The sequence below is a fragment of the Pteropus medius genome, unplaced genomic scaffold, assembly GCF_902729225.1.
Source record: "Pteropus medius unplaced genomic scaffold, Ma_sr-lr_union100, whole genome shotgun sequence".
NCBI lineage: Eukaryota > Metazoa > Chordata > Mammalia > Chiroptera > Pteropodidae > Pteropus > Pteropus medius.
The window spans coordinates 4069700-4087904 of record NW_024352149.1 but is presented as its reverse complement, the minus strand read 5'-3'; the positions used below and the strand labels follow the sequence as shown (position 1 = coordinate 4087904).

Genomic DNA, 18205 nt, shown 5'->3' with positions numbered 1-18205 from the left:
AGCACCCATCATGTGTGTCCACTGGGTTTACCACCTTGCATCTGGGAACCTGTATCAGCTAATCCCTAAAAGTCTGTGCGTGGCCTTTCATGGCTGCCCTGCCTGTGACTCTGTGGGCCAGGAATTTATTTTAACTATCAAACTCGGGATTGTGATTCATCACCTAGGGTTTCTATCTTTCTTTAGTAACTACTGGAAATTAAAGACACTGACTCAGAAACATTTTCCACTCAGGGGCCCATTAGACGAGACCGATATCTTGGTGGGCAGAGTGTTGGAAAAAAAGTAAAAGGATTTCATGGACTGTTTTATGTCATTGCCTTGAGCAGTGCTTGACATGTAGGGACTGGGTGCATGTATAAAGGATTAACAAATAGGACATAGGCATAGGACATAGGAAAATGTGCAGGGAGTATTTGATTTTGATCTTTTTAGAAGATGAATCCTGTTTAAAAGTAGAAAGTGGCACTGTTTTGGCTGCCATAGGAATCCAAGGTCTAATTCCCACATTTAAGTAACAGACGTTTGTAACGATGAAGGAAACTTGGTAATTCTTAAATTTGGTGATCAGATCAATTATACTTCCTTTAGTAGGCTTATTGTCATGACCACTAGGTAAATTGTTATAAATGTTATTTAAAAAAAATTTAACATCATTTATCTCCATTCCTTTATCAAGACTAATTGATTATTATTGTTGCTAAAATTATCATTATTTGAATGACAGTGAAATAATCCTCCTGCTCACTTTAGTGATGTGTTGGAAAAGAGCAAGGAAATAAATTTTTGAGATACTCTATTTTGTTAATGTTAGGGGGTATTAAATATTCTTGGTTCAGAATTCATGGAGCATTAATATTTATTTTGCTTTAAGTTTAAAGTCAGTTACAAGTAGTAATTTACCTTTTTTTATTTTGGCTATCACAGAAACAGGAAGCTTAAAGAAAATAAAGGAGAGAACACGTTATTAAATTTCTTGTTTTCTTTTTCTCTATTGCTTAGTGTCTTTTTGTGATTCATTAAAGATATGTCAGAACTTGGGCAATATATGTTTTATGAGCTTCCATGCCTTCCAGTGGCTGTAGGTGAGCTACTAAACCACATCATTAGGCTAAAGTTTTCAATTTTATGAATATACAAGAAAACTTTACCTTTATTAGCTTGAGAAGTTTCCACCCCCCTGAGGTACCCACAGTCAGCTTCACTGGGTTTTGTGGGGGAATACTGGCATCCAGCTGCGAAGTTCTTTCTGGTCCAAAAGAAGGTTGTAAAAAATTATTTCTATATTTCAGCATGTTACTATCAGAAGCATATGTGCTCCCTTTCAGTCAAGATGGGAATGGCTTTTTATGTTTTTTAAAACTTATAGGGAGCCCTCTGTACTAGTCATGAGACACTGAGCCCATAGGTTATAAGACCATCTACATTGGGTATTTTTTTCTTTTATTATTAATATACTTGATCCAGCTGTTATTCTTTAGTAAATATAGATGAATTTTGGGTTTCTGTGTTTATTTTAGCACGCACTTTCAGAGATGAAACTTATTTGGATTTTTAATAAGGTTTTAATGCAATTTAGTATTTTCAGTTCATAAAATGAGTGTGCATTGAGGTCCCCAAACAGCAGTTGTAATTTAGCTGTACCGAATTACTAAATATGAAGTAAAACTTCACATTTGAAGATAAAGCAAAGAAATATAATATGCTATCACTGTAAAATTTTGCTACCTATGAAATCATTTTATATCATATTGTAAGTATTGAATTCAAATTCCAAATTGGACGTAATCCTGAGGAGAATAATTAACTGACAAATACATCTATTCTGAACATTACTGTACAGAGTCTGGTTTTAACTATAAAATATTCAGCGATCGTCTTTTGGAATTCAAGGCTGTGTGACTTACAAAGCTGCACCCTGCTGCCTTGTAAGTCAGTGCTCAGCCCATGGTAATGAGGCCATTTTGGGGAGTCTTCCTGAGGGTAAACTGAAGAGAGCAGAACTTGTAGTTAAAAGCGGTAGAGCAGGTATATGTTTATCACTGCTTGCTGCTATAATGCCACAATAATTACGGGAAAAGGACAAAAAGGAGTAAACTCACGTGGCCAGAGGGAGGTGGTGACCAGGTAGCTATGCTGTGGGCAAGACATCACAGGTTAAAGCATGGCACCAGAGTGGTTCCTGCTGAGGGGACTAGGGAGTGATGGCGAGAGGCTTCCGGATGCACCTTCCAGAATTTACCAGCCCCTTCTGACTTAGAGTCACCAGTACTATCTGAGGTCAATTGAGAGGTGGGACAAGTTTGGGGCTAAAAACTGGGAATTTGGTTGAGATCTGTAAACAGTGCACCTTGATTCCCTTCTTCCTTATCTGCACAGGGGACAGAGATTTATATTTCTCTGGGGAAATGGAACCCCGACTTGGGACCCCTGGTCCAGAGAAGATGATGAGGCTGTGGTTTGTATCAGGAAGGTTAAGGGACACCAGGATGGTCAAACCCCTGGCACGTCTGTCCCAGAATTCCTGAAGCTATACCAGCTCCAAGTCAGAGGATGCTTTTGGGAGTACAATGTAGTTAGTTATAGCATGGACATTGCTTACCTACTTGAGCCTGCCAGTTGGCAGGTGACACCAAAGCTGAATCAAACTTAAGTGCTTCACAGCCTCATTTTGAAATGCGAGGGGCTGCCCAGGAGCAAGGTGTTTGAGGAAGGCCTCCGTCTTCGATCCCATACCCAAAGAAACAACAGGAATTTCGGTGACCCAGAGGAAAATGATATATAATATAATCAATATCCTAAGAGAGAGATGAGAAAATAATTAGATCTTTGAAACAAGAACAGAATGCTATTAAAAAATGAGATTCAGAGAATAAGAAAGAAATAGTGTAAATTAAAAGTATGATATTGGAAACAAAAAGCTGAATAGAGACTGAAAGAGTGGATATGAGAGGTAAATCCTTTATTACTATAATAAAAATCCTATAAATAATGTCTGACTTACAAAATTGAAATAGTATAAACATAGTATTTAGAAATATATAAGTGAATGTCAGAACAAATAGATAACAGACAGAAGTGGGTAGCTCCTTAAAAGCAGGACTGAGGCAGAACTGTTGAATTTTGTTATAGTCTTATTTGATTTTAAAAACTATGTACATTTATGTACATTGATAAACATTGAGAGATACATAATGGGAGATTTACTTTGGAAATCATTTTGTTGAAAAATTTTATTGACGGTATAGAAAATGCTACACAGTGTTGCTGCTTTGGCGATCACAAAAACCTCTGTGAATAATATGGTCTCCTAAATTGTTTCCGTAGCTTTCTTTTCTTAGCATCGATTTCTTGCTGCCTTTAGGCATGGTTATCCCAGTGTTTCCTGTACCTTCTTCCAGACCTGACAAGCCTTTTGGCTTTAGAAATCATTCAATGTACATGTCGATTATAAATATCCAAATTAATGTGAGACAGTTTTCTCCTCACATTACAGCCACATACTTTCCGTAATGCTAGCGATTATTGGAATATTTTCTGTTAGACATCTTTAGTTTACTAGTAATGACAAAGAGTAAGTGCTAAGAGCAAGCAGACCTTCAAGCTGAAATGGTCTCTTTTCCCGCACCTCTTGATGTATTTAAGATGTATGCGGCCTCTTGTTCTTCCTGCTCACTCAAAACCATGCATGGCTATTGTGGCAACATGGACTTTCATAGAATTTTAGAGCTAGAAGATGCGTTAAGGGACCATCTAGTCTACTTTTCCTTTGCCTGATAATTGAGGACACTGAGTCAAAGAGGGAGGAAGTGACTTTCCCAAGGTTAAACAGTGGTCTCAGACTTAGTATTCTTTCTGCTGCTCTGGACTTCCTAGACTTCAAGGAAATTTCCTGCTCACTTTCCTTCAAATCTCATCCCATTGTTGATGGTCGTTTGGTTTATTTATGTCTCAGAAAAAATGTTTTCACAGATTTCTAGGACATATTCTGCTGGAAGTGTTAGGGTGTGTGAATTTCTTGAAGGGTTTTAGTTTTATTTACATTTACTGTGTGAAGTTTAGGGGGTTTTGTTAATATGCTGAAAGAGAGGTACCTGTAGATTGAAACAGGTAGGCCTTGGATTTGGTGTCTTGAGTTTTAGGGTAAACAGGGAGAGGGTGAGGGAGGGAGAAATGGGAGGAGGCAAAACAGTTGAGGGCTGTAAGAATTTCTTTCTTGTTATTTTCCTTTTGGGGGGAGAGGGCGAGAATGTAACTGGAGCAGCTGAGTTGACTGTCTCAATCAGCTTGCACTTTGTGTGAGAGGAAGGCTGTGATATTTGGCCTTCTAGAGCCATCCTAATAGTGCAGGTGGGGCCTGCTGGCTGCCATCGTGGTTGTTCAAAATTTGATTTATGTGCCTTTTCTGAACTGTTTTCTGCTGACCACGCCCCTAGATGTTATCCCCTGGCCCCTATTTGTTATCCCTGGCCTTCTAACTCCATCCATGCCTGCCCCTCCCTTCTCTGTCAGAGCTCCTTTTTTACTGGGGTATTGATGACTGGCTGATTAAAGCAACTTACAGTAAGGTGTTGGTGATTACTCTGTCACTCCTCCTGGTGGATATGTGTGTATATTCACAGAACTGATGCAGAAATAAGGTGGAGCGAATCTCCAATGGGCGGGTCGTAACTATGGAAACACCTGGTAGAAATAAGAGTGTGTTATATTTTGGAATCCTACTTGCCTAGTATCCTCACTTTGCAAACCTGAGGGGCTTGGTGGCTCAGAGATGAGTCTTTTAAAAAAAATGAGAGAAGTTTTATCATTTTCAAGAATATGTCAAGGATGTCTAATGGTTGAACTGTACATGAGTTATTAAACTTGTAACTGTCCCTCAAGAATTTCCTCTTTCATAGTCGTTTTGTAACAAAACTAATGAAATATTTTTATTGATTGTAAAAACGACTTCTTAATTTACTAATTCTGTTTCAAATTATCTTTCTTTTAGGACATTTTTTTACTCCTTTTCCCAGCGAGTAAAATTATGTTCAAACCATTGAGAACAGAATATAAGTGTTTCTTGGTACGTCGTATGTTTATATCTCGTGATGATGTAGATCAGGGTTTTCATTCTTTATCCTCATCACCCCTTCCCGCCCCCCCTTTTTTTTAAACACATGGACCCATTAGCAGTTTTGTGAATCCATAAAAATGTTTTAAAATGAATAAAATAAAGTGTGGCATTACAAAGGAAAACCAGTTATAGAGAAATTTAGTTACAAAATACTTAAGAAGCTCGTGATAGAGTAATATTTATTTTTTGTTAGTACAGTCAATGACAAGATCCAACAGTGGGTCCAGTAGCTGCTATATTTTTTAAGGTGATGAGCTAAATGATTTTTTAGCTGTGACGATATGAAAATGGCTATGATTTTCGTTGGTGACACAGTCAAAGGTGTTACAGATAGTGTGCTTTGTGACTTATGTCTGTAATAGAAAGAGATACAAATTTCTGTTGAAGGTTGGTGAAAAATATCTAATTTTTCTTCCTGTCCAAGTTCATGGATTCCCCCCTGCATTGTGATAACCCTTGACGAAGTCGATGACTTACAATGAACACTTGTTTCCTTAGAGCTTGGCAATGATAGCGGTGTGCCACGAAGAGTATCTTTGTAGAGAGAATCTGATACAGGAATAACTCTTTGTAGAGTGCCCCAAATGTCAAGCACGGTACTGGGTAAGGTCAAGAAAATGGATGAATACTAAAGTCATGATGTCCGGTTTCTGGAGCGTGTAGACTAGTAGAAGAAACAGACACCAAGGTGCAGAATATACAGATAGGTGTTTAGTTGCCTGGGGGTGAAAATACTGCAGTGCTATGAGCGTGTGCCTTGATGGGGCGTTGCCAGACCTCAGAAGGGTGCTAGTGTGGAGGGAAGGCCTGAAAGAAGCCATGTTTCAGTTGCCTCTTGATGAGGGTAGAGGGCACTGGCTGAGGGCAGTGCCCTCGTGTGCAGGCCCGGAGTAGGGCAGACCTTGGCCTGTGGGAAAATCCGAATGAGGACAGCGGTGGGAGGGAAGTGAGCAGCGGGCTGTGCATTGAGGTTGCTTGGTGGCATGTATTATTTAGTATATTAATGGATGGCTCCCTAAAAGCTTTACAGATTAGTTTGGCATATATATGCTGAAAAATCGGTTGTAAAAGTTATGAGAACAAGTTCTCTTGCAAGAGCTAGACACTTTAGGAATATTTAAAAATATTGTTTAATTCGTAAACATTTTTCCTCACCCAAATTTTCATTTGGCTTGAATGGAAGGAAAACCTGATAAGAAGTGAGGAAGGGCTTGGCTTCTGTGTGTTCGGAGCCATTTGAACAGCAGTGTTTGTAGAAACGCATACCTCAGTGTCCCTAGGCAGATAAGTGCTGTCACAGGTCAGGATTTGAAGTGACAGGCCCCAGGGCCTGGCAGAGGCTCAGACAGAGTAGATGAGGATTGGGCTGTGCAGGAGGCAGGAATGTCACCATTCTGGTTGGGGCAGTTGGGAGGGACTCCTCTCTCCAAGATTCCCATGCTGTTTGGCCTTGTTTTTCAATTTGACTGCATCAAAGCACCTTCTCCAGCCGAATGGTACATATCTTTGTCACTTTAGAAAGCATGCATGGTTGGTTTGTGAATCTTAACTGCTTTTGGAGGACATGCTGAGCCCAGGAGAAATGGAAGTGACATCAGATTCTACACATGGAGACGGCGAGGAGTCACAGGCAGGTAAAGCAGACTCGCTTAAAATGTGATTACTTAACCTTTTGTCCATCGGTTGTAGAAAGGAAACTTAGGCATGACGCAGTGAGCCCGGAGTTAGTGTGAACATTACCGAACAACAGAGTCTAAATGATTTTGTCTTCTGGGTGACCTTGGAATTAAAGAAAAAACAACACATTTTCTGTTAATAATATTATGAAAGAAATAAGTTGCATGTAAAGAATCTTACGATGTCAGTCATTAACCACATTTTGGAAATATAATTTGTTCTGCTTACTAGCTTTGTAGATCTTCTAGGACGGGGCCACTGTCAGCCTCAGAGCCTAGTACAGAGCCTGGCATCTAATGCGTGTTTGTCAAATGCGAATGGATCAGTCCGATGTCTAATGATGTGCTGAAAATTATTCTGTCACTTCTCTGTGGTACAAGAAGATTTGCCCCAAAGTGTTTGTTGTATGATAATCATGTGGGGATAGAAGCCATCTTGTCCCTCAAACTATGAATTGCTTAATGAGTGGTAACCACGGTGTGCTTTCAAATCTCCAGCACCCAGTAATGAATTCGTGTTATTGGCGCTCCTGCCTTCGTTTGATTTGTCCATTTTTCTCTTGGTTTGGCCACTCACTCACTTGTCATTTATCGCGTATCTGCTGGTGCTAGGTTCCATGATAGACTGCTGGGAAGCCAAGACAGATACAGGGCAAGATCCCTGCTTATAGGCCCTTGAACGCAGCCGTTCCGTGCAGCGTGGTAAGCGGTGTGATAGTGGCACGTACCAGGTATTGTGGGACTGTGGTTTAGGAGGAATTAACTCCTGGACTTTTCCTCTTCCTTGGAGGGTCAGGAAATGTTTTCTGGAGGAGGGACTTTAGAGGTGGCAGAGGAGAGAGTAGAAGGGAGGGATTCCAGGCTGATGGGAAAGCGTGTAAAGGCAAAGGCACATTGGTTGAATCACACGGTGAGATGCCGTTTCCGTATTTATACACCTCTCTTGTCTCTGCCCATCACCGTGTGTCTGGCTTGTAGCTGGAACAGCCTCTTTGCAGGCTCTTTTCTCTGCCTGAAATACCCGACCTCCAGCTCTTGGCTATTCCTTTCTGTTCTTTCTGGGATTGGACATTGGATTGAATTGCACCTCTTCCAAGATGCCTGTCCTGACTGCTCATCTGAAGTAGATTTCATCTTCTTATCTCCTGTTACCTGTCCTGTTGCTTGCTTCAGCACTGTTGTCAGAATGCTATTTGCTTTGTTTACTTCGTTGTTGACAGGTCCCCAGACTGTGATCTCTGGAAGGGCAGGAACCAAGATATTCTCATTTACTGCTATCTGTAGTGCCTAACACAGCCTATGGCCTGTTGGAATGATGGATCCTTTCGAATAATGAATGAGTAGATGTCATTTAAAAAACAAAAACACTCTTAATGGATTTGCTATTCCAGTTTATTCTTTGAAGTTTGAGCTAATTCTTAACTAGGCATTTAGCATGTCAGCTAAGAATTTTATTCAAGACCTTTGGGTATTACTTGGAGGTAAAATAAAGTGGGAGTTATTTTGGATCTTGGAAAGAATGATTTGAAGAATCTGATTCTTTAAATTAAACACATAGGGATGAGAGAAATTCTACTGAGAATACTTGAAACTTAAAAACAAAAGAGAAATTCAAGAATTTAAAGAAAATTGAACGAAGAGTGTTATTAAATTGAGTTATTCTTTATGGTAATTTTGTAAAATTATTTATTACACTATATTTTTCTTCGTAATTCTCACTTTTATGGCATCACCTGATAATTTTGATGATATATTTTTATCTGCTTTGAAACCTTATTTTTATAATTATTATTTAAGCCGTTTATCTTATATGAATCAGTAATGTTCTCACACTGATAATGTTTTTTTTTTTTTTTTAATGCAATATTCACATAACAGACATTCTCATCTCTGGGCTCCATTTCATTAAGATTTTCCTCTACTCCTGTCAGTTTTGATAGCTCATAAAATGGCTTCGTTTTAACTCTATCTTAACCGTACTCATTTTTCTAATAACATGTCACATATATCACATTTTCTATAACAAATAATCAGCGGGTTATTTTTATCTTGTTGAAAAGATTATACAACAAAATTTATTTTGTAAACTATAGTAATGGCAGGTGAAGAATGTTTTGTGAAATGACATATTAAAAGGAAGGAAAATCTAAAGGTGGATTGCTCAAATGATTTTGATTGTTTTCCTCTGTTGGTTTTCCTTTCTCCAAGTGAAAATTTTCTGATAGATCTTTTAATCTCAAAGGTCTTCAGCCAGGGGATGGGTGGTTGGCATCTCCGATATGTTCATTGGTTATCGTGTTTTGTAAAAATAACTTTTTGTTTACCTGCTTATTTATTTCACTCATTCATTCAGTAAATATTTATTGCCCACTTCCTATATGCCAGGTGTTATGCTAGTCACCAGGCATTAAAAAATGTTTTTTTTTTTTTTAAATTTTAGTGACCAACATTTAAATTATTTTACAGTAAACGGTTTTAGGAGAGCACTATGTAAAAGAAGTCACATGTCAGCAGAGAAATATTGTTTGGTCTGTTTGCATTTTTTTTCAAAACTGCTACTGGCTAGGGCACGATGATTTACACTTCTGACATCATTGCTAATCTAGTGTTGAGTTTCTATGCTTGGGCTCTGTGCTGCAGGGGCGAAAGATGTTCGGGGAGTCGTCATTTCACCGGAACGCTGCACCTGTTGCTGGCTATTCTTGCATATGAAATTCAGAACCTAGAGTCACTTGCTTTCATTTCCTTTTCCTCCCCCATCTTCCGGTGCGGAGGGAGTCAGATTAGTAACTCATGCGAAGAGTAACCTGTTGTTCCTTCAGGGCTATGATTTTAACACCCTCGGGAATGGAAGTATGGGGTTCCTTTTTTTTTGTTGTTCTGTTGCTGAAAATCTCACATCGGAGAGGCCTTCAGGTTCTGAGGCTTGTGTCGGTGCCAGAGTTTGGGACTGCAAAGGGGGTGGGGCCAGATTTCAGCAGCTGCTGCTGCCACCTGATACCTGGAACCTTACTGCTATTGAGGAACATGCATTTCCTCTTGGTGTCATCTGGTTTTTGGCTGTGACTCTGAGGAAGGGAGGAAGTATTCTATAGTATCATTTACTTTCAGAAAAGTAACTTTGAAATCGCTGGGCTTCTTGTTGGTTCAGTGCTGTTGAAACTCACTTTAGAAGGCCCTGGAGAGGGTAGAAGGGAAGGCTGCGGGGCTGGGAGCTGGGAGCTGGGAGCTGGTCCTGAGGTTAAGAACACACAGCATGAATTTGGCGTTTCACTCCGTGTTAACAAACCTCAGTTACCTCATTTTTCAAAGGAGAGTTGAGGTATTGACAGAGCTGCACTTGTAAGAATTTTGCAGGCATCAATGAAAATAAATGCGAAAGGGCTTTCAAGTTCAGAGGTCCCTTAAGTTGGTCAGCTTCAACTGACCAAATTACACACTGACGTTCCAACAGGGATACGGGCAGTCCTGGCACTCTACTGAATTGTCAACCACCGGGGAGTTATTTTGGTCCAAATTCCTAATTTAAAACCAAGTTTGTTATATTTGCTTTATTTATACTTTTATAGATAGACAGCTTTACTCACAGAAATCCTCTGGAGGGGAACATTTTGTGGAAAATGGAGCTTTGTGTGGAATGGCACGCAAATGGTCCCAACCTGCCAGCTCCGGCCTGTCTCCCTCACCGTCAAAGATGACCCTGGAAGAAGAGGGCCTGCCTTTGCTGTCTCCTTATTTCTGGATCGCCTTTTTCTCTTTTGTACCTTCCGGTATTGTTCCAGGTTCCTCCCTCCCATCTTCCTCCCTGTTCTTTGTGACTCCTTAGAATACTTTAATAGTAGGCTGGTTGTGTGTTTCTTGCCTCTTGTTCACTCCCACCTCGTTGACTCAGCCTCTGCCCTCTCTTGGCTTCTCTCTGCAGGCTCTGGCCTGTCTCCGTGCTTCAGCCGAGGCAGCGACAGCAAGTGCCACAACACTCCCTTCTGTAGCACGGGGTGTTGTGTCACTTTGCCTGGCTCTGGAACTGGTTCTTTTCACGGCACTTCATGGAACAGGATAGGTGCTCAGTAAACAAACCAGTTGGCTGACTGGCCCTCACCATTGCTTCTCCCTGGGCCTTGGGCCCTGGAACCTTGTTGCTGAGTCCCGTGGCTCATAAATTCTTGAGTGATAACCATTACGTGCCTTCTCTTTTCCTCACCTGGTTACTTCCTGGAAACTGTATCACCTTAGAAATCCAGTAACTCATTTAAAATACTCCTGGTCTCCTCAGCATCTGTTCTGCCTACGGATTACCTGGATCTTTCAAGTTTTCCCCACTCTCAGCCCGAAATTGTCACAAGTAGATGATTACGCCTCATTCCCAAGTTGAGAGATATGACACATGGGAGTGTGAGTGGGTGTGCCCACGATTAGAAGAGACTGTTTGTGTGTTATCAGCTGCAGGCTGAATATACAGGTAACTCACACATGTCAAACCCCCTGTCTTCTGAGAGGCTGGCATCCTCAGATTTGCTTAACAGCATGTGAGCTCCATCGGAAAGACATTGAATTGAGAATGTCACTGAAGGTGACCAAGGGACAAAGTGTTATGAGTGACACATTGGGATCCATAGGCTATGTGCCCTATGGGACACTTAGGTCATTTCTCCCACTAGATGTGTTTACTGCTCACAAAAAGGAATAACTCCCCTGCTTTTCTCTGCACACTTTCCCACGAAGCTTCAGGGTTCTAGAACCCTCTGGAAACTGGAGAAGTTTTTTCTTATAATGCCAGCACTTCAAGAAAACCTACCTGCTGACCTTTGCTTCACAGCCCAGCAGGATGCCAATGCTGTTGCCTCTACTTTTACAGGACTTTTATTTCCAAATTCGTCTTTTTATATTCCTGAAAGTACTCTTCACCTGGCCACAGCTCTCTAGTCCCCTGCCGAGTCCCTTTCTGCAGCACTGGGCTTGCTGAGTTTGCCCCAGAACTGCTACTTTTGATTTTGCTCTTGTCATAGACCATGCCGCTTCCCTTCTGCAGGGGGGCCGATCACGTGTGCTGTGCCATTTGGACGTGAGAGCTGGCGGGGATTCCTCTCACTGTCCTCGTCTACTGTTAATCCTGTTCTGATGTCTTCCGCATCTCTCTTCTTTCAGTAAACGTTCATTTGTTAAGTCCTTACAATGTACCACTGTGCTAAGGGATGGCAATAGAAAGGTCAATAAGAAAAGACGTTTATTTTTCACCTGATCGGTACAAGCAGAATATGTAGACAATTCGGAAAAATCACTCTCCTTTTCTTTTTAATAATGTTTTAAAATTCTTCTTTCTTTTTTAAGTATCTGTGTTTTATTCATCTCTTAAAAAGAATTCTCTAAATAACTATTCCTGCTCCCTGAAGAACCTGGCAATGACCTTCCTTCCTTCTGTTAGGGTGAGATGTTTGTAGCTGGAGTAGCTGCCCCGGGAACCCCTGCTTTACGCAGCTGGCACTGCAGGGTTCCTCCCAGCGCTCTGGCAGATTGGATCTCGGCTTCTGCAAAGTGGTGGCTTCATCCAGCAGCCATGTAGTGTCAGCCTGTTCTGCCACAGGTTGCCAGTAGAGCCTGACCTCAACTGGTTCCAGGCAGCTGGTAGTGTGTATGGAAGCAACTCTGCTTGTGAGAACCCTTGACACACACATGCGTGCATGTGCGCACACACACACACACACATAGTCGTGAGAGAAGGGCCACCGTGGGAGGGAACCCAGGTTCCCTGCTCAGTGCTCTCCCCACCTCTCTAGGATGTGTGCACCTGCCATCTCTCTCTACCTCTGTCATGGAGACATTTGGTGATACTCTTCTTCTTAATCTCACTGCTTTTGTGCGGTTTTCCTGAGATAATTGTTAAGAAAGGTTATAATTTTATTGTGGAATACAACTTGTAGGAATTTTTAAAAAATTCATCATTCCAAGTCAGTGTTTTTGTTTGCACATTAGAAAATAAAACTCAAAAATACTTAAAATATGATTCCTTTCCTCTCTCATTGGCACATTCTTTAAAGTAGGCATCTGAGGTCAGACTCTCTGTGGTTGGGGATAAATTCTAAACTCTGGTTGTGGGATTTTTGTTTAACATAATTTTGTTGATTATAATGTCCTTCGGTTCCATTAATATACTAATATGGAAACAAAGCATGATTTCAGATTTTATTTATATCTTTGTGCTTTGGAAAAACAATCTCATGAGAAATCACTTAGCCCATTAAATACCATCCTTGACGTTACTTTTTTGGATTTGCTTGTTTTTAGAAAAGTTTTCCTGACTTTTGCTTTTGTAATTGTTTTAACCATGCCAACAGTAGTGTAGTGAGTATTTTTAGACATGTCTTGTTAAAAATCATGTGAAAAATCCTTTTTATGTCAACATGTGGGATTTTGTTCATAATGTGGTAGTAATGTTAGTTAATGTGGTCAAGAACTAGCGTAGCATTTCCTAGTGAGAAAAAAACGAGTTAAAAATCCCACCATGCTCTTTGAATACTGGAGAAGTTGTGTTGCAAACAGTAATTACTTTGATGAAAATATTAAAGGGAATAAAGTAGATCGTGATATTATTGATGGTAGAGACTGACTTTTTCGTGTTTGTATGCTCCTTGGGTTTAATGCTGTGTATGTGGTCTGGACAGTTGGGGGAGTTAGCTCAGACGATGGAGAGCAAAGTAAACCTCATGCAGGTTAGACTCCAATCTCCATCCTCTCATTGGAAATCTTTAAGAATTTTGAAGCTAGGGAGTTAGTTGTAGGTGTTTTAGAAAGATCACACTGGGTACTTCGTAGGGGTGGGTGGGTGTGTGCATTGGAGTAGAGAGAACCTAGAGGCAGAGGGAACATTGTAGGTTATTTTACCAAGAAAAGGGAGTGAAAGAGGACCTGGCGACATAGGGCAGGAGATGAATGAGGCTGTGGATTTCATAGGTCCAGGTCCAGGCCCCGTCGTTTGCAGTTACTGTAGTCGAAAAGTGCTCTGGAAACCAGTAGGTATTGTCTGTAATTCATCTGGCGGTGAAACCTGAGTCTGGCCTGAATTCATTTGGCGGCAACATCTGACCTGAACTGCTGGGATGCTTTTAAAATCTTTATTTATCCCACTCACCCTTCAAAAAACACAACATATTTGCTACAGATGTATTAATGTGTTTAATTAGGGGAAATTTTCCTGGGTCTCACTGTTTTGTTTTTTTGTTTTTTTTTAATATAATCTATGGCCTATGTGCTCTGTAACTTTTCTCAAATGGGGAAAGTTCTGATTTGGGAACATGTCTGACACAAGGATTTTGGGCAAGGGATTGTGAAGCTGTTTGAGCTGTGTTTACAAGATGAGGTTGACAAGATTGACAGATTAGATATGAAGAGAATTGTGGAGGAAAAGAACATACTAGCCTAGAAGACTCAATAGTTCATGTGACGCTACCTCATTAGCATGAAAGGAAACAACATTTTTGGGGGGGGAGGAGGGCTCAGAAATGTTCAGTAGGTAGTGCATGATTTATTGGAAAGGACATATTTTGGATTTTTGAAGTATTGCTTATATGCAGGATCTTGGATTGAATTGTGATGCAGAAAAAGGGGGTAACTGGAAAGTTTGAGTTAGATTTGTAGAGTAGTAGTTCATAGTATTGCATCAATGTTAATTCTCTGGTCTTGATCATTGTATGGTTATATAAAGATGGTGACATTTGAGGAAGCTGAGTGAAGGGAAGAGGAGAACTCTGCGTGCTATTTTTACAACTTTTTTGATTAAATCTAAAATTATTTGAAATTTGGAAAAAATAAGAAATAATGTTGCTTTGTTATACCAGGAAATGTCATCGACTATGCTGCTTTAAGGAGAGAATATCTGTTAGCAGGAGTGTGGTTTTTTTGGAGAATTCGAAGTCTAAAAATGCAAATCCAGTACAATTTCAAAGTTAAATCTTTACCCTCTCCTCATTTTTTTAATCATAAAGTTAAGATTTTTCTGATCTGAGAAAAATGCTTGCTTGTAGCTTAAGTGTAGACACAAGAGCTATAAAATGAAGCCAGTGGTGTCTGGAGAGGTCAGGGGAAGTGCTGTAACTCCAGTGTTCCCTTGTGTTTGGTTTCCCTGGTATTGAAGGGTGTAGTTTGTCTCTAGCTTTTATCTGCTGCTCTGCAGAGTTAGATGTAGGTTCGTTAGTTAGGACTGAAAGTTATATATAATAAGATGTTCAAAGCCAAGAGGGTTTGCAGATAACAGAAAAAAGGAAGAAAATATGTGCCTTTAATAGCCAGTGTCAGTTTAACTGGTCTTGGCTGTGCTGATGCTGCTGGGCGTGCGTCTTCCCAATGGAGAGAGGATTAGTCTCCAAATGACTTTGCTTCCCTCTCTCACTTCTACACCGTCTCCCGTAGTTTCAGCTGATTTGTTCTGTAATTCTCTCTCCAGTCCAGTCCGTTTTTCCTTTTTGATGAGAGTAGACCTCGGCTGGCAGCCAGTTACTGTTGAGCTATAATAGAGCTAGTGGTATGTACAAAATTTGATTACTGCTGTCAACACCAGATTCAATAAGAAAGTGCATACTCTAGACAGATCCTTGCAACATAAATGGTCTATTGATTTCACGAGAACTAGAAATGAGGCCACTGTGTAATCTAGCAGAAGCAGGGGTCTGTGAATAGAGAATGGTTCTGACATGACAGAACAGTTCTAAAAAGTGCCCTTCCATTAGGTCTTTTTAGAAGAAGCTTCAGATGTCTTTGATAAGCTGAATTTTGCTTCTGATTTTCTTTACGGTCCAGTATTTACAGAAAGTCCAATGAAGCTTTTATACTTGTGTTTGTTCTATGGTTTGCCTTTCCTGCATGGAATCTGGTTTAGAAGTCATTGTACTGTTTAATGCAGACCGTATTTCTTCCTGAGCTGTGATGACGTTTCCACTTAGCTTAATGTGAATGTCTTAGAGATTTCCCACAATGGAAAGTTCTCTTTGTGACATAGGAAATTTCAGCGATCAGTCTCATCGTCAGATATATGCCAAGAAATAAAGAAAACAGTGGATTACAATATGCAGCCCTGGGACATGGAAAATTTCTTAGAAGATGAATGAATCATTTTATTAGTATATGTTGCAAGGCCTTAGGCCTTATATTGGTAAAAAGTTATTTTTTACTCTTCGTAGCCTTTTTGTATGTTTTAATGCTTTATGTAGATTTTATCCTGTTTAGTTTTTTTTTAGGGATTAAAAAATTAAAACCTGAAAATAGGATGTTTTAGGAAAGAAAACATCGTATATGAATTTGTTAAGACATCAGAAGATCTGAAAAAAATGACAGTCCCTCTGAATTAGATGGAATAAGATTAGATAATCCTTTAGAATTAGAAAAAATGATAATCCTTTTGAATTAGAAAAAATGATAATCCCTTTGAATTAGAATAATTACTATCCTTCTTCCAATATCAGTTTTAAGAGGGAAGAGGAGAATATTGCTAGTATCTAGATCCTGATTCGTCGATCTCTTGGCTACTTCAAAATTTGTGAGATCTTCAATCTTACATTTGGTCTAAAATTTCTTCCTATAAATAATTACAGCTATTTACTTACCAAAGGATGCCTTAATTGGGGCTGTTTCTATTTAAGAAGACACATACTGAAAGACAGGTGGGAAGAACTGCTTCGTAAAGGTTAGAAATGTCTTATTTCTTTTGAGAAGTTCATCATCTGATAAGTTTTCTTAAGCAGCCCTTTGGTGGAGCAAGAAGGACCAACTGGTTTAGCAGCTCCTTACCAGAAGGCCAACAACATTTAGCTGTTAGGAATCTATACAACTATACTAGTTAAAAAGATCGAAATTGTTTTATACCTGTTTGAAAATAGCCACTATTAAAGCTGGACACCTTCAAGGTTGTGCTGTAGCCTTATGGCCAGTATCCATTCTGATCAAGTGGTCCCTTAGCCTTACTGGTGTTCTGCCTTTTGACTATTTAGCCCTGCCTATAAAAATGGAGACATTTTGGAGCTGTTGGTGAAAACTGGGCTTTGATAACCATCAGGGAACTGCAAATCAAACCACAATGAGATGTCACCTGTGCATATCTAGTAGGATGGCTACTATAATCAAAAGGACAGATAATAGTAAGTGTGGGTGAGGGTGTGGAGAAATTGGAACCTTCATGCACTGTTAGTGGGAATGCAAGACGATGGAGCCACTTTGGAAAAGAGTCTGGCAGTTCTTCTGAAAGTTCACCACAGAGTTACTACCAGCTATTCCACTCCTGAGTGTATATACCCAAGAGCCGTGAAAACGTGTCAGCAGAAAAACTTGTGCACGAGTGCTCATAGCAGCATCATTCATAACCTACAGGTAGAAACAACCCAAATACCCATCAACTGATGAGTGAATAAATAAAATGTGGGATGTTCATACAATGGAATATTAGCCATAAAAAGAAATGAAGTACTGGAACGTGCTGCAGCATGGATGAATCTTAAAAAACGTTATGCTAAGTGAAAGGAGCCAGTCAAAAAAGGACCACATATTCTATGATTTCATTTATATTAAATGCCCAGAAGAGAAAAATTGATAGACTGAGAGTAGATTTTCGTGGTTTGCCTAGGGCTGGAGGGGAGGAGGAAGAAATGGAGCATGACCGCTTTGTTCTAAAATTGATTTTGGTGATGGATGCACAAGTCTGTGAATATAGGAATAATCATTGAATTATACACTCTGAATGGGTTAATTGCATACAGTGTGCACTATCAATCAGTAAAGCTGTCACCAAAAAAGTAAATTGGGCTTTGATTTGATTATGTGACATGATCTGTATCACCGTGCTTCTCTCTTTCCTCACAAGACTCGTAGGAGACAGGTGAGGCCACTATTACCACTTTACAGATTTGGAGATTGAGGCTTGTTTTGCCAGAGTCACGCAGTTTCTAATCTCGGAAAAATACAGAGGTAAAGAGGAAGAGAGTGGGGCAGGTGCCCACTGGTTCTCTTTTCTATGGCTTAGTAGCAGGGAGGGAGATGGGTTTTCATTTAAACCCCTGTGTTTCCTGATAAGGGTACATATTCTACGAAAATCTTTGCTTATAAGTAAAAAGTTTCTATTTGAAAACAGGAGAGAAAAAGAGAACGGGTGAGATAACATGGGTAATGATTTTCCTTGCTTGTTATAGGTGCGTGGATGACATGTACATAAACGGTAGCCAAGAGAGCAAGGCAAATACACAAAATAGAATAGTCTTGAAATATGAGTCAAAATTGTTACCTCTTATTTTAGAATTCTGTGTGGTTAATTTTTTTCCATAACAGCAATTTCTAAGGAATTTAAGAAGAAATCCTTTTGCATTTCATTTCCCCAAGATCTATATGCATATTAAAGCGAAACAAGTCCAATTTATTATTTGAAGTATAGTTAATA

The 18205-nt window shown here is 39.8% G+C and overlaps 1 protein-coding gene across 4 annotated transcripts in view; it reads left to right on the top strand.

Annotated features, from left to right (window-relative positions):
- Positions 1–18205, top strand: part of UTRN (utrophin) — a 446059-nt gene that overhangs the window by 32026 nt on the left and 395828 nt on the right. The window contains exon 1 of one of the 4 annotated variants that reach the window (XM_039846979.1): positions 6666–6750. The exons of the other annotated variants lie outside the window; for them this stretch is intronic. Coding sequence (XP_039702913.1) covers positions 6681–6750 — 70 coding nt within the window. The 5' untranslated portion in view covers positions 6666–6680. Of the gene's footprint in view, positions 1–6665; positions 6751–18205 lie in introns of those variants that run through there. 4 annotated transcript variants of the gene reach the window in all.